Below are 16,824 nucleotides of genomic sequence, written 5' to 3' on the forward strand. Positions count from 1 at the left end.
GTATGAGGTGGCTTAGGGTATGAGGTGGCTTAGGGTGTGAGGTGGCTTAGGGTGTGAGGTGGCGTAGGGTATGAGGTGGTATGAGGTGGCTTAGGGATTAGGGTTTAAGTAATGAGGCTTCTTAAAAAGCCATCTCACCAAATAAAATCTCAACCGTTGAAGATCACATGTGCTCTTGTAACCCATTTAAGTAAGCAAACCGTTTGACTCTTTTTCAAACCCAACCCAGCCTAACTCGACCGGACCGAACCCTCTCTCTCAAATTGAGATTTCAAATTCGCAGATGAGAGGGAAAACCCTTTTCGTTCGTCTTCTTCATTCGATTTTGATTTGTGAACGAACGAAAACCTAAAGAGAGAGAGGGGAGACGAAGGGCTTCAGCGACGAACAACAACTTGTTGCTTTCTGGAAAACGAACTAGAGCTTTCGTCTTTTTCATTCGACTTCGACTTCTGTGAACGAACGAACAGAGAGAGAGAAAGAGAGGTGGGTTTTGAAGGGGAAGGCAAGGCGAAGGGCTTCAGACGACGAACAAGAGAAACCGTTTCTTGCCTTTCTGGATGTGCTTCCTCTTCCGACCTTCTCAACTTCACCAAATCTCAGGTAAATTTTTATGTGCAATTTCGTTTTTTCTGCTCTGGTTTATCTGAAATTCATGGCCAATTCTTCCTCCGGTGTTGAAATTTCAAGTAGATTACATACTTGGAGACTCTTAGTGCTCTCTGTTTTACTAATAATCAGTTCAGCTTTCAAATGTATTTTCATTATATTTTCGGAACTAAGGATCTAGGTTTCAAGTAATGAAAAGGTTGGGATCATGTGTAATTTGTACAAGGAACTTTTTTGGATTCAATCTGTTTTGACATCGGCAAATTTCAGGTTGTGGGGTGTTCAAGCTCAGAGGTCATTGCAGAATTTTGATATTGGTGGTGAGCGAGAACAAATGGCCGAACCAATTATTCATGCTTTTGGAATTCTTAAGAAGTGTGCATCCAAGGTTTTGATTGCCTCCCTCATTTTCCTAAGACAACTTATTCTTTATTAAATCAATTTCGTTGATGTATCATATATAGTTTTGTGTTTTCAATCCTTTATTCAGATTTATATTTTCTTGTTTGAAAATTTGAAGCAGCTGCAAATTGCAGTTTGATAGATTGTGTTGTACATCGGGTAATAGGATCTCACATGCGGATTTGTTGGATTCTACCTTCACTTCAAAATTCTTGACTGGCTTGTTTCGTGTAGTTTTTCCATGCATATAGTTTCACCCTTGAGATCTTAAAGCCTTGATCGACCATGAAGCTCCAATCAAGGGCGCATGTAATTGTGTGAACTCTTGGAACATAAAAGTACAATGAATTTTCGGGGTTGACCATATGCATTTCCAACTTCACAAATTTGTCTTTGTATCCATATAGGATAACAAAAGTTAGTGTGATATGATATAGCAGTGTCATTAAATTGTTCCAGCTCAAAATCTGGCTTTTTGATTAATTTTACAAATAATCTTACTGTGGACTTTGGGATATCCATTTTATACTTTTTCTGAAGTTATTTTTGAAGGGAAAAACAACACTAATTGTGATACTTGATTTCGGACTAGCTTTATCCACTGGAGAAAATGACATGTTCTTGAACATGTTTGATCCATTCAGGTTAAAGCATAGCTTTCAGTCAAGAATGTTGAAGCCTATGACAAAAAATTTCCAGCATTTTGAGAGTTCTTGAATTGTTGTGTTGGAATCTTCAGTTATTGTTCAATTGGGGTTTTGTTATTATCATTATTTGACTGGAAATTAGTTTAGGAATAGGATGCTCTCTTGTGGTAAAAAAATATTATTCAGGGTTGAAATTTTAAATTTTCAGAAATTTGTTACCATTTTTATTGATAAAAATCTTATATTCTTTCCCCCTTTGTAAAATTTCTGGAACTCAGGGTTGCAGTTGTAACGAGCATCTTTTTATTTCAAGCCTTGTTTTGATGTAATTTGTTGCTTATTTGGGTCTCATTCAAAGTCTAATGGATGGTGAAAAAGATTAGCCATTGTTTTTCTTTCTTTCTTACCATATTCACAATCTTCTCATAGTGCCCTGATTCATTATGTGATACTACAATCCTTTATGGTGCTAATGATGGCAGGTCAACATGGAGTACGGTCTGGATACACAAATTTAGTCAAGAAGGGAATGGTTGGTCTAGGCAATAATCAAGTCTAGTCTAGGCAACTTGGACATTAGTTTCTTCATGATCTGATATCTCCTTAAATTGTTTTAAGGAACTGTTGTTGACTCCAAGATCTGCCACCCGACCGAGTTTGACTTCTATATGTGCAGCCAAGCTGGTATCCAGGTAAAAATAAAAAAATGTGTATATATACATTTCTTATTTAATCTGTCTCACCAAATTGTTATGATGAACTGTGTAAATTTGTGTCTAGTTGGATTTGTTTGCCAGTTTTTTTATGGTGTTTCTAATAGTGACTCCAGTTGCGCATGCTGATTTTGATGTATCAGTTCCGCCAGAGTATTATGCACATCTGGCTGCATTCAGAGCACGCTTCTATATGGAGCCGTAGACATCCGACAGCGGGTCAATGACAAGTGGTGCAGCAGCAGCCCGTGCAAGTGTTGGTAGTGGTGCCGTTGTACGCGACTCATAGGTGCCAATGCTGCTGTCCGTCCACTCCCTGCCCTCAAGGACAATGTGAAGAGGGTTATGTTTTATTGTTAGACAAGATGGTCGTGGTTGTGGTTGTGACAAGAGGGTGCACTATGTTTTTGCATCGCATTCGAGCAATATTTCGGAGGTCATGCTATTGAAGCCCTTCGGAGTTGTCTACAAGGTCAAACATTTTCCAGTGAAGGAGACGAAGGTAATAAATAGTTCTGGTCATGAGGTCATGCTATCAAAGGCCTTGGAGTTGTCAGCTGATATAATATATTTTGCTAGAAAATGTAATGTTCTTAGTGGCTGAAGCCTATTCCTTGTAAAGGTTGTAATTGTACTGTATTTTAGTTTTTATACCTAGATTCTTACTAGGCTAGAATTTTGGAACAGACTCAAACAATTATTAAATTTAACCCTTCAATCCAAGTTCTAACTAGAGCATTCTTGACATATCTAGATTATCAAGATTAGATTTTGATTTAAATCCATAGCAATGATGCTTGCAATGCAAGAAACAATACTATTTCCCGAACCAACAATTTGCTAAGAAGATATGTGATTAATCCATGGCAAAGGAGAAAATTTTTGAAGAAAAAATGAACATAACAAATTTAATTTGCCTGCACCGATTAATGAAAGGGCCGAAATGGCATGGTGCCGTTTCACACCACTAGGAAGTGGCACCATGCCTTTTCTCACTGATGAAAAGACATGGTAAAGGATTTTCATTTTTTACATGATCAAATACATGAATTTTTTAAATTCTCTTTCTACATTAAGTTTTAATGATTTATTCAGATAAAAGGAACTAAGAGCGTCAGAAATAGTAAGGGAAGATATATTGCAGAACCCCCAACAAGGCAACTAAATTGGCGTGCTTAATGATCCAGTGTTCAATTCAATTTCCTTATTTCGGATTATTCACCTTGAACTTAAGTCAGTGAGATGAACCTAAAATTTGTCTCTTAAACCTAAGATATCTTTCGGTAAAGTAAACTTAAAAAGTAAAGTTTTAATGAAAATCTACCCAAAAATGGACTCTTTTTAACTGTTTTTCATAGTAAATTGGTAAGGGAGGTGGCTGAAATGGTTCCTGTATCTACTGTCTTTAGCTTTACTTGGCAATGTAAGTTTCACAACTCCTGAAGAGTTTGCTTCTTGATCTTACCTCAAGTTAAAGATCCAAATCAGGAAGAGAATAATTCCAAGCAATGCCATGTCAACAACACAAGATGATTATACTCGATTGCTGCAAAACTGAATCATATGTATCAACAACCAACCATATAAGAACTTGAACTATAAAGATTCATTAGAGCATGAAACCTGTATAAAGTTCACATTTTGTAACTGTGACAATTGGAAATGCCTCAAGCTCAGCCCTTGAACTTCATCTGAAAAAGCTTAGCTTTGCCGTTTAAGATTGTCCGCTGTTACAATCCACTGGACTCTCATATTGATGGCTATCCATGTTCTATATCAAGTGGAACTACTCATATAGTGGTAGTTCTCACAATGGTCCAAGTTGCCTCTCTAGTCCAAATTTGCTTCAATCAAGTTACAAAATACATGTCTAAAATTTTTATGAACAATTTATAATTCTATTTCCTCAAATCATAATTACATTTCCAATATACGGAATGGTTACAAGCAGAGCCATACTTTGGATCTTACAACACCAAGACCCAAAACAAATTATGTATGGTAAGCCTATTTGTATGCAGTGAATAAAAATGATATTAAGCAGCAACCAACTACTCCTTTGTTGTGAGCTGGTTTTGGATGTGTTTTGGGGGACGACATCAATTACATCAGCCAAGTGTTCTTCTAGTGTGACACCTTCAACACGCATAATGGGTTCCAGCATCCTTGGAGCAGTTTTCCTCATAACCAGTACCTGCTTCCATGGGTTCAAACCTTACAGTGACGTCTGCAGATGCACCTGCCCCACTAGACTACTTCTTGTGCACATACTTCACTTTTGTGATTTTAGAAATGCTTTCACGGTAGTTCATTTGCGATGCACCAACATTAGCTTCAACATCACGAGAAGAGTAGAACCAATTTTATGCCTCCTCTATAGAGAACACATGACCTAGAAGAGTATACGACTTTAAAGTCCAGCTCAAGAGAGTGAACATACCGTAATTTACAATCACTAAAGTTTGAACAATCAAATACCTTCAACAATTGCGCATGCTGCACTGTAAAATGTCCAATCATGTCCTTACCTAAACTTGCTGCACATACAGGGCAGACCTGAAAATAATGAAACATAACAATGACTTGTAGCATATCGCAGGTCTATATTGGAAATAAACTGGACATTGGATCCCAACAGTGGACTGAAAATAGAATAAAAGGATAATATTTATGAGGCCAACGGGGAATGCTCAACCATGAACATGGTTAAGAAGACACATGGCCATAAAGAAAAGAACATCTGAGTGCAAGAGTCGAACATAATCAATTCTACTTACATCACTTGTATGATTTCCAAGTGTCTACTTAATAACCTCTAGAACTCCCAATAAAAGATGATTCATGTCTTGGTACACTACTACATTGTAAATAGTTCATGAAGGTACCCTGCCAAATCACCCCAGCCCCCTTCTACAATTATGGCTCCAATAAAGGGTAAGATCTTGCATTAGACTCTGCTTTCTAGTCTAGCAACAAATAGCATTCTGTAAGGCAAACATATTTTACAGCAAGCTAAATAACATAGTCCACAAGAGCAACCATCTATATGGTGGGGAAACAGAAAAACTAAAATAAAAATTTCCCGCTCTCCTGCATTATACCCATATTAGCAACTGATGTAAGTAAAGGCTTACCATGAACACATTGCCTTGAAATTAAAGCAATCAAACACCAGAATAAAAGAATATGAAACAAAGAGACAACATAAATGAAAGAGTGAAAACTGTTTGAATTATATTAGTGCTTCCTTGGGGGGGGAATCAAAACAAAACAAAACAAAAACAAAAACGAAAGGAAATAAAGAAAAAAGAAATAGCAAACAAGGAGCAGAGAAGACCAAAGGGAGCAAAGGATAGCAATAGAGGAACCGAGAAGATTTTCCATGTAGTTCCCATGTTGACCTGTAAGTTCAAATCAAGTAATCGTTCAGTGAAAGCATCAAACGAGACGTCAGTACTACAAATCAGCCACAAACAACATTTTGGGTCATTTGGTCTTAGAGGGTATTTTGGTCATTTACGACATTTTAGGCGTTTTGATTCAAAAGGCAATGTTGCTCATTTGGTATAAAGGGTATTTTGGACATTTTATGTGATTTAGTCGTAAGGGACAAGAATATTTGAATATAAAGGATATTATGGGTAATATGGTCATTCAAGGCATTTTGGCGATTTTAGTCATAACTTGAGCTATAAACCAGAATTTATGATTTAATAATCCTAAACCGGAAAAACTGATGTTGAAATCAACCACTAGGGTTAAATCGGTAAATTTATAATATGTAACCTAAACGGGGAACGCAATATGCACGAGCGAAGTGCGAACTACCAATATATTGGCGATTTGGCGAAACATAATCGAAATTTCGTTGAAAGTCCATTCGCCAGAATCGCTTTTCTTTGCTGCTACTCCTTCCTTTCTCTGTGTAGGCAAAGAAGTTGAATTTTTTGCCATTAAGGTGAAAAAGGTTAGGATTCTCAAGCTAACAGGTGCTCTACTTCTGAGAAATCAGAGGTAAAACATTCAAAAAAGAAAGAGACATCTTCAGGTTTATGAATATGCAATAGCATTTTAACATCTTTATATAAATTCAATTGCAATTCCTCAAATTATAATTTATATTAACTGTAAGTTCCACCACACCCCCCCTCCAGGGAGTGCCCCACCCCAAAGGGATTCTTTTACATTCTTCCCTTCAATCCTCCACCCAAAAATTATCAGGAGAATGTTGGAGAATCTGTAATTGAACTTGAGAAATTTCAGATTGGGATACAGGCAAATGATATCTTAAAAGTAGGCATATTTTCTATAGGTTGCATTATCAAAATGCTTAAGAATTGAATTAAAATGTTAGAAAAACAACAATTCAAGCAGAGGATACCGAGCATCAAATCATCAGGGTAATGACAATAAACCTCAAAACAAAGTGGGTATTCAAAGTTCAAAGTAAATTACCATGGTTGATGTCGTAGAAAGCAACCCACAACACATTACAGTGTGGGTAAGATAATAGAGATCTCATCCCAAAGTGCAGATTTAAAGCACAACAATGCCAAGCAATAGATTAGTTGCAAAAAAGGGGGCTACAGGGAAAGGAAGGAGATCAGAAAAAGTGAAGAGAAACAGAACTAATGAGGAGTAAGGGGATGGATCCTTTGGTTCTGAAGCCAAATTGTTGAGGGCCGGATGGGAAAAAGGAAACTGCTTTATAACACACGCCCAAGATTTCATAACGATACACCTCAACCCTACAGCAACCCAGACCTCCATTTCTCCTATTACTTGGTAATCACAGATGAGTTCCTCAAAGCAAATGTTGCCACCATTTTTAGTATTCCACGGTGAAGGTTGCAAATATTCTAACATCCAAGATAAACCTAAACCTAACATCCATTTCTCTATTTTTCTTATATAAAATTTAATAATTTGTACTAAAGCCAAAGAGTATTGATATAAACCTGAGACAATGAAACATAAAAAGAGTTTACCAAAGAGCTTCCTTTAGACGCTCTGTTTTTATTATATAAAATTCAATTTTAATTAAAAACTAATACACTAGATCCATCTAACCGCAATAAGTCTAGTGAAATTGTTGAGAACAATTAAAAGAAAAAAAGAAAGAAAAAAGAAACACGAACTGAGCGCTGAACTCTAGGGCTCTATAATCTACGGAAATATGATTTCTACTCAGCTAAGTATCACTACCTATGAGATTTAAATACAGAATTGACAGAGGGGAAATCACAGTCACAATTTGCAAGTTGATCGCAGACGAAACGAAACCAAATTTAGGTTGTGAGGCCGAAATGGAAGAAGAAGAAACCAGGATTCCTTGCATTGATATTCCAACAACTTGAAATCACCAATAAGAAACGGGTCGAATCTACGCCCAACGTTTTTCTGAGCTTCTTATTTTTCTTCTGAAATTTTGGTAGAAAGAGATGGGTCGAATCTCGCCCAGCCTTTTTGTTTTGGCATTTTCAAAATCGTTTGAAAAATGTGTTGGTTCGTCCGGTCCACTTTTTCAAACCGGTTTGATCACATAACGTAGCGATTCATTCACTAAACAATTCGTAGATCCATCAACAGCTATTATATCTTCAAAAAAATCCAATGGCTGGCTGAATTATGTGCAAGAGTGAAGCAAACGCAGCAGTCGGAATGAAATTCAAATGCAGTTGAAATGAAAGTTGAAATTAACGTTAAATGAAAGGCTACTTAAATTCACGCATGGAGAAAAGCATAGAGAGAAGCTTCGGTTAGGGTTAGGGTTAGGGTTTTAAGTTAGGTATGAGTTAAAAACCTCAAGAGCTTCGTCAGTAGCGGCGGTCGGAGGAGAGAGCGATAGAGGGAAGAACGGTCTTTGGATTGCTGCGTGCTAATCACTCCGTCTCGTTCTTCTGTGAACTGGTGAAGTATGGTAAATGCTAAATCCCCAGTCGAAACACTCATCCAGAACCCTAAACTCATCTCTCCTCGTCGCTTCGAAGAATCAGAGGACAACGATTGGTTCTGCACTTCCTCGTTCTCTACTTATTTGTCCTTTGGAGCGGATTAGAATCGAAACCCTTTCTTAGCCGACTTCTTGGTGTTCCTGGTGCGGAGTGAAGAGAAGGGTTACATCGAGTTCTTGGTGTTCCTGGTCCGGAGTGAAGAGAAGAGGAGAAGAGATTTTTTTGGTCGTCCCTTCAAGGAAGAAGTGTTAAGAAGTGTTACATCGACTTCTTTTGCTTTTCTTTAAGGGAGGACAAGCAGCCTCTGTTGCTTTTCTTTAAGGGAGGGAAAATGGACTATATGATGGCGTTGATAAGAACCCCGGAGGAACTAGTGAGAAACCAGGCCATCATCAGTAGCGCCACCAACACCACCACTTTACCAAGCTGGAAGCTTTACGAGAACCCATTCTATTATTGTTATTATTATTCCCCACAGCGTCGACAGAAGCAACAACAACGGCAGCAACTTCTACAACGACGAAGGCGTCACCACCGTATCCACTTCCCACTATCGGCTCGCAAGATAGCTGCTTCTCTCTGGGATCTCAGCTTCTTCACATCCAAAATTATGGATTCTGAATTGATAAACGTCAGGGCACAGAACGTCACCAAACGAGCCATCGGTTGAAGTTAACAAGCAGGTGTAGACCGTCTCTGTTCTCTCACTCTTACTTCTCCTCCTCTCATGGTTTTCTCCAACGACCCAAGGTAGTTCCTTTCTTAAATTTCAAAACCCACAGTACATTGATAGAATCTGTAAGATTTTGATTCTTTCCTTTTATACATGATTGATTTATATATTTCCATTTCTAGTACCTGGATTTCATTCGCTGTACCACCGCTCATGCCCTTTGATAGGTCTGGTGAGTCTTCTCAATGTCAGTTAAGGAGCAGCTCTTTGTTTCTTCTTCTCGTACTTGTCTATCTTTTCTGTTGTCTAGGTTTTTTACATGCTTTTACCTGCAAGAGAAGTCCCAAAAGGTTTCGATGCGTTTGAGATCAAAACGGATATATTATGGAGTTTAAAGGTGGTGTTGGGTTTTGGGTTCCGGCGGTGTTGTAGGGGTGCCGGCGGTGATGGTGCGGCCGGCGGTGTTGTAGGGGTGCCAGCGGTGATGGTGCGCCGGCGGTGAGGTGGCTTAGGGTATGAGGTGGCGTAGGGTATGAGGTGGCTTAGGGTATGAGGTGGTGTAGGGTATGAGGTGGCATAGGGTATGAGGTGGCTTAGGGTATGAGGTGACGTAGGGTATGAGGTGGCGTAGGGTATGAGGTGGCTTAGGGTATGAGGTGGCGTAGGGTATGAGGTGGCTTAGGGTATGAGGTGGCGTAGGGTATGAGGTGGCGTAGGGTATGAGGTGGCTTAGGGAAATTTTTTACTGAAATTTTTTTCTTGTATTTATTTATTTATTTTCAAAATATACGATTTTTGTTGACATAATTCTACCTGTTTTTGCAGTCTACTCAAAATGGAAACCAGCTGAACTTAAACATGTCAACCCAATGGAAGGACCAAGAGTTACACATTGTCAAATGCATCGGAGTCTCAGATGAAGACGTTGTAATTGAGGGGGCGTTTAGTTATTATAGTTTCATATGTATTATGTGATTGACTTACTATAAATACAATAATATGGTTTCAATATGAGATCATTGACTTACTATAAATACAATAATATGGTTTCAATGTGAGATCATGGACTTCACTCAAGTTAACAGTTCTGAAATTACGTCATGAATTGCGAAGCAAGAAAACAAGAAGCGTTGGGTATTGGAATACATTCTAAACCCAAATATATTCTGAAATTGCAAACCAAGCACAGCTGTAGCCTTTATTCAGAACCCACATTAGTTTGAAATACCTTAAGGTTCCTATGTTTTTCTGTTTTCCCTAGAGTCTGGCAGGGCGAGAAAGGGTGATCTGTTACTGTTTTCAAGTTTAATTCCATTTGTTTTAGAACTCTTGTTTGTGATAAATGAAGAAGGGTATGTGCGCTTCTGTTGTAAGAAAAATGAAGGCATGAGAAGTTATTAGGTAACAAGATTCAATTCCAGTTAGCCAAATTAGTACTTAGCTTTGTGTCTAACAAATCCAATTGCCAAAAAAACCTGCTGCATTGTATCAAATGGTACAAAGTTGAATTCAAACTCTGATTTAGTTATCGTTGTGTCTCAAATGAATAGAAATCATAAAGAACTTTTCTTTTAATGGAAAAAAAAAGTATACATGTTACACACTTCGGAGTACATAAGGAAATTACATAAGCACTCATCTAAACCTTTGAACAAATAAAGAACACGACTCATATATTGAGCCTCTAAAAGAAATTGTTAATCCCTAAAATTGAACATCCCTGCTTTTTAACTGTGTATACAAAAGCTCAAGTATAGACTCTCCAAGCATGTTCCTTGTTTTGTTTAATCCATTGAGACTGAATCAGAGTTCAGAACTCCAATACCAAGCATTTACAAAGCCATTCTTGTAGGACCGAGAGGACTTCTAGATCTCGGATTTAGTGTTCATCATAAAGGGTCATACTGAACAACAGGTTCATTCAAAGGTTAGCCTCCAATCAAAGCAACCTGAATGGTTGGGTTGATTTGTTCCACACTTTAAGCCCATCCTCTGGACCCAAAAGCAAGAGCTGCCTGGGCCCTGCAGGTGATTCATCTGAGGATCCAAACACACCCTCTCCTTCAAGTGTATACACAAAGGCATTCCATGATTCTGGGGTGCTTTGAAATCATTCAGTTCTAGATTTTAGGGAGAAATCAAGATACATTGCTGGTGTCCTGGTGAATACTGGAGACTTAACACCCATGCTTTCTCCTGCTATGATTTTGACATCAACCCCATCTATTTCTACTGTCTTGATGTCTTATTTGATCATATCTTGGCATCTAGGCTCAATCCTGTAGATTAGAAATTGGTTTCAGAGACTGATTGTAAATGTACACAAGAAGCAATAGATATTACGAATAAAAGACTGGAATAGACATCAATAACAGGGTTTTGTGGCTTACATTTTGTTTTCAGATGATAAATTGATCTAAAGTTGCAATCCCTTGCTGACACCACCCCCTGCAGGCATTTTTGAATGAACTATACCCCCACCAGCAGTCATCCATTGAAGAATAGGAACCAAAGAGATCCATTCTAGCATATTGTAATTGTAGAAACAGAAGTAATTAGTAATTCATTAGCATCGATACCTGTACATCACCAGGTCTTATTGTGCCCTTGTTTCGTGCAAATAATTTAATGAGTGAATGCTCCCTGCAATCCATTGACAACAACCATGGAGTGAGTTCTCAATAATCCAACCTTCACAAATATTTATTTTTGAGAATGTATCAGGAATCAAGGGAACATACCTCAAGCATGTATGTGACAGTCTCAAAATCTAAAAGAGCACAAACTAAATTAGTAGAAATAGATGGGGTTGAACCGTTATATCAGTAGTTACGGTATTTGATGCCCCGGCAAACAACCTCGAAAGGGGTACACCGATGCTATTAGCCGTTGCATGAATCAGTGCCATCTCAAATCCGGCTCTAACCTTCAATCACAGATATACTATGGTAAGGGCAAGTAATCTACCTCAAATTTATGACGAATCAAATATTATTAAAAGGGAAGGCTAGGGGTACTAAAAGTAAGAGGAGTGAATGAATCCACATAACAACAGATACTACATGGTAGGATCAATTAATCTTCCTCAAATGTATAATTTATTGAATATAATGACAAGGGAATCTAGGTGGAGTAAAAGTGGAGTTAACCAATGAACAGAACATGAATATTAGTTAGAAGTTGAAAACCAGTAGCTTCAAAAACAGAGTCTTTGACATCTAAAACACGAAAAATTAAGAAGCCACAACTTAGCCAACAATAATTAACTCAAGAACAGCAAAACGATGAGCTAAAATCTCAAAAAGAAACTGAAAATATAAGTCCAGTTAAATAGAAATTCAGAGTAAAATAAGTATAGGATTACTATACAAAAAAAATTCAGAGTAAATAGAAGCCCTAAGCTTTCTTCTACTTTTTTTGCCCCTGAAAAGGAAAAAAGGAAAAAAAGAAAAGATGGGAAACAAAATCGATAGAACAAACCGAAGGAGAGAGATCAAAAAAAGAATATTGTCCCTCTGTGTTCGTCCTTACCATTGTAGGAAATCACCGTTCGCAGCTCTCTCTCATTCGGTTATTTGAGAATGAAAAAGCAGATGCCTAACCTCTCTCTTTCTCTCCTTCGCACGGTCAGTTCGCACGATTTCCGGTTTCAGCACGAAGCAAGAACCCTCGTCGTATTGGGCGAAGGAAGGACTAGTTTGTAAATTAATAAAAATTCATTCTTTAAAATGTAAAAAGGAAAATTAATATCTAAGTTTGAATCTGAACCATTAATTCAAATGTGATGACGTGGCTAAATCTAAACCGTCGGCAAATAAAAAACCCTAGTATGCATCGCTTCCTCACACCCTCTTCTTCCTCATTTTTAGCGGCGAGCGAGAGGCAGAGGGAGATTGTACTCTCTGTGAGCTACCGTTCTATCTCTTCACACTAGGTGAGCGAAGATGATCGATGAATGATTAGTTTCTTGTTCTGTCATCGCTTACAACAGCTACTATATGGTCGAAACCACGGGGGGGGGGGGGGGGGGGGGAGAGGAAAAGAGGGGGGGGGGGGGGGGGGGGGAAGGAGGGGGGGGGGGTGGGGGGGGGGGGGGGGAGGAAGGGGGGGGGGGTGGGGGGGTTTGGTTTATTTTTTTTTTTTTTTTTTTTTTTTTTGGTTTTTTTTTTTTGGGAATGGTCTCTTTGGCAGGCTAGACTTGTTTGGTTATTTCCCTTTCTGGGTTAGAATTGAAATTTTCAATCCGACAAGTAATAAGAACCATCCAAAATTCTTCCCAAGCCACCTGGGTATGCATTAACTGGTCATAAAATATTCAAGAAATTCCTTTACACCCCAAAGCTTCATCCCAAGAATCAGGTCTTTCGTGGCGACAAATTTTCCGGTGAGGCAAAGGAGGAACCCGAAGAAGAAAAAGAAGGACGAGGTGGTTCAGCGTTGGAGATAAGTTGAAAGAGAAGGAAGGCAAAAGAAGCCGTCTCCGTTGTTCCATATCTCGGCCAAGGTCTTTCCACGCCAACACAATCGCCACCGGAAGCACCATCGTGCTGATGGTTGGGCCAGGCCAAACCACTGACATTCTCATCACCGCCGACAACCCGCCGCCCGCTACTACACCGCGGCTCGTGCTTACAACAGTGCTCAAGGTGCACCATTCGACAACACCACCGCCATTCTTCAATAGAAATCTGCGCCATGTTGCTCCACTTCACCATTCTTGCCTTCCTTACCTGCTGACAACGACACCAACACCGCCACCAATTTCGCCGTCGATTTCAGAAGCCGCACCAAGGGCGATGTTAGTTTCTGTTTCGTTACTTTTAAGAAACACAGGACCGAGAACAGTGCACAGGTGAAATAACATCTGGTGTTTCTTCTCGTTATCCTTGCAGTAGTATTGTTCATCTTGTTTGTTATGATAACTTTTAAACTGTTTATCAATTTTCTCTGTAACTTGTTTATTTTGCTTGTTTCAGGTGTTCTCGGAGTAAAAATAGAGTTGATAACCAAGACTTTGAGGGTTTTTGGGTCTTGGGTTGGGGTTCCGGCATCCCGGCGGCTGCCGGCGGTGTGTGTTGGGTTGGGTTGGCGGCGGCGGGCGGATTAAGGATTCCGGCGGTGTTGGGGTGCCGGCGGTCGTGAAGGTGTTCCAGCGGTGTTGTAGGGTGTCGGCGGTGTTGGGGCCGCCGGCGTTGTAGTTGTGACTGCCGGCGGTGTTGGGGCTGCCGGCGGTGTTGTGGGGCCGCCGGCGGTATGAGGTGGCGTAGGGTATGAGGTGGCGTAGGGTATGAGGTGGCGTAGGGTATGAGGTGGCTTAGGGTATGAGGTGGCTTAGGGTATGAGGTGGTGTAGGGTATGAGGTGGCGTTAGGGTATGAGGTGGCTTAGGGTATGAGGTGGTGTAGGGTATGAGGTGGCTTAGGGTATGAGGTGGGGTTAGGGTATGAGGTGGCATAGGGTATGAGGTGGCGTTAGGGTATGAGGGGTAGGGGGGGGGGTATGATGTGGCGTAGGGTATGAGGTGGCGTATAGTATCATAGTTTCATATGTAGTATGTGATTGACTTACTATAAATACAATTATATGGTTTCAATATGAGATCATGGAGAAGTGTATTGTAATAATGTATTAAGAAGATTATGGATACCATTCATCCATGAAAAATAAATAAAAGTTTTACTTGGTTAACAAAGCAAGCAAGAGATAGATCCTATCTAAATGCTGCACATATCTTCAATTGCCCAAGTATTATCCAACACTGGTGCACTGGCAGTACAAGTTTTTCCAATGTAAAATATTGTACATAAGCAACACTATGTTTAGGTAAATATACTGTAAATAAGATACAGATCTTCACCCTTCAAAGAGGAAATCTATTGTTATTTAGCATTGGAGCCCATTCTAATTTTTGCGTGAGACGATGAACACTATATTTCCAATACGAACCTCATCATCAGTGGTAGGGCAGCGATAGCTTCCATGTTCACCCGACTTGCAAAATGATATGGAGAGAGGAAGTTGGAGTTCCAGCCGAAAGAGATAAATTTTTGGCTTTATACATTGACCTTCATGAGAGGTAAGAGAACAACTACTTAATAACCAAGTTTGATGGAGGTAAGAGAACAGCTACTTAACGAACTTTGATCCTTCATAAGATATGATGAGCCGAGATCTAACATTGAAAACAATAAGAGTGGAGATCACTGTTGTCAATAAAGAAACCATTGAAGTACTTGTTTGTTCTGCTGAAAATTGCGAGCAGCTGTGGACATAATTAAGTTGAAAAGATCATTTGGACAGCAGCCAAGAGTTACATTTCTTGGAGCCTACATAATAAATATATAAAAAAATAAAAATAATAATAAAGTCAACATTTTTCTATTTACAAAATTAAGGAATAAACAGTCCAAGGTGACAGATTCCACACAGAAAAACATAAAACTGATTCCCAGATAAGTACCAGTAGATATTGCTATATCCATTGGCCCTTTTTCATCTTTCCTATTAAGCTATGAGATCAGATTTCAACTGCAAACTTGCAACTGTTTAACAAGGGTGTTGAGTGGAAAGTAATTGGCACTTTGATTGTGGGAGGAAGAAACTTCACAGTGAGGTGCTGGGCTAACAGGTAAACTGTTTTTTATCCATGCTAGGGGTGTCCCTGTGAAAACCATTGGAACAATAGGGAGCCAATATTGCAATGCCATGTGAAGAAAGCCGTACATGTAATAAAAGAAAAGTATAAATAAACTGAGAACAAAGTGAAGAAAAAGAATAAAGACCAGATAATTTTTCAATCTGAGTCTGAGACCAGAAACAAAATAAAGTAGGGATTCTTCACAAGTAATTTAACTTCAAGAGGGTGCATACAACATTTCTAAGGTTCTTCTAACCAAGGCCATGGATTTGACGGTTAAGACCATGAGTTCCTGGTTAGGATATCCAGTTAAGACCAATTCAGATCCATTACATTATCATCACCTGGGTCGTTCAACTTCAAGATTTATTATCTGGGATGCTGTCGCTTCTCACACTTGCATCACTTCTTGCTTCTCACTTCACCCCATTAACCTCTGTAAATGAAAAAAAAAACATAGGATCTGATTTGGCCAGACGTTTAAGACCTTCAACAAGTTTTGGCCAGACGTTTAAGACCTTCAACAAGTTTTGGAAGATCTGAAGCAACCTTGCATTGTACAGCCACACGCACAACAGGTGAGACGGAGAACTTCATAGCACGAATTGGATGAGCATCAACTTCCTTCTCATTTGTCAGGGTAGCATTCTTGGTGATGAACTGGTGAAGACCAACAAGAGCAACTGTATTACCACAAGGAACATCCTCAACTGATTCCTGCTTCTTTCCCATCCAGATGACAGTCCTCTGGACACTCTTAACATACAAGTCCTTCTTCTGGCCAGGTACAAAGTTTGGTCCCATGATTCTAACCTTCAAACCTGTAGAGACCTTGCCATCAAAGACACGACCTCAAGCCTACCCCCACCAAAAACCCCCCCCCAACCCCCCCCTTTTTTTTTTTTTTTTTTTTGAAGAAAGATTTGGGGGGAGGGGAGTCCATCCTACAAGAGTAGTCTTGATTCCTTCGTTGAGACTTCGAAAATAAATAAATAAATATATTGCGAGGTTTCTACCTCAACTGTGGCTCATCGAATGATGCCAGTGTGGGTAGTTTCAGATGGATCACAGACGAAGGATTTGTCTCCGGCAGTAGCAAAGCCACCATGGACCAGCCGAATTTGGTACCAGTTTTGACTACAATGAGGTTCTTCCCCGACATATCTGAAAAGAAGCATTGCTACACGATT

General features: G+C 39.4%; 1 protein-coding gene and 1 pseudogene across 4 annotated transcripts; one reads left to right on the forward strand and one right to left on the reverse strand.

Annotated features, from left to right (window-relative positions):
- Positions 1-235: 235 nt before the first annotated feature.
- LOC149008849 (uncharacterized) lies at positions 236-3,288 on the forward strand. 3 transcript variants are annotated; one of them, XM_089164451.1, is made up of 5 exons: positions 236-603; positions 880-997; positions 2,141-2,190; positions 2,277-2,350; positions 2,515-3,284. In XM_089164451.1, exons 1-5 carry the CDS (start codon positions 561-563, stop codon positions 2,596-2,598), a joined length of 369 nt encoding a protein of 122 aa, XP_089020577.1. In that variant the 5' UTR covers positions 236-560; the 3' UTR covers positions 2,599-3,284. The 3 variants fall into 3 exon arrangements, 1 of the variants encoding a protein (XP_089020577.1); XR_016174823.1 differs by lacking the exon at positions 2,141-2,190 and having other exon boundaries at positions 2,515-3,288; XR_016174822.1 differs by having other exon boundaries at positions 880-929; positions 2,141-2,350; positions 2,515-3,285.
- Positions 3,289-10,376: 7,088 nt separating this feature from the next.
- LOC149008850 (pirin-like protein) lies at positions 10,377-12,681 on the reverse strand (annotated as a pseudogene). Its single transcript, XR_016174469.1, has 4 exons — positions 12,530-12,681; positions 11,740-11,924; positions 11,389-11,641; positions 10,377-11,277 (listed from the first exon to the last, which is right to left on the reverse strand). The product of XR_016174469.1 is annotated as a pirin-like protein (transcript).
- Between the last annotated feature and the right edge of the window lie 4,143 nt (positions 12,682-16,824).

This window comes from Hakea prostrata, chromosome 7, assembly GCF_041222555.1.
Source record: "Hakea prostrata isolate BN-2017 chromosome 7, UWA_Hpros_2, whole genome shotgun sequence".
Classification (NCBI taxonomy): domain Eukaryota; kingdom Viridiplantae; phylum Streptophyta; class Magnoliopsida; order Proteales; family Proteaceae; genus Hakea; species Hakea prostrata.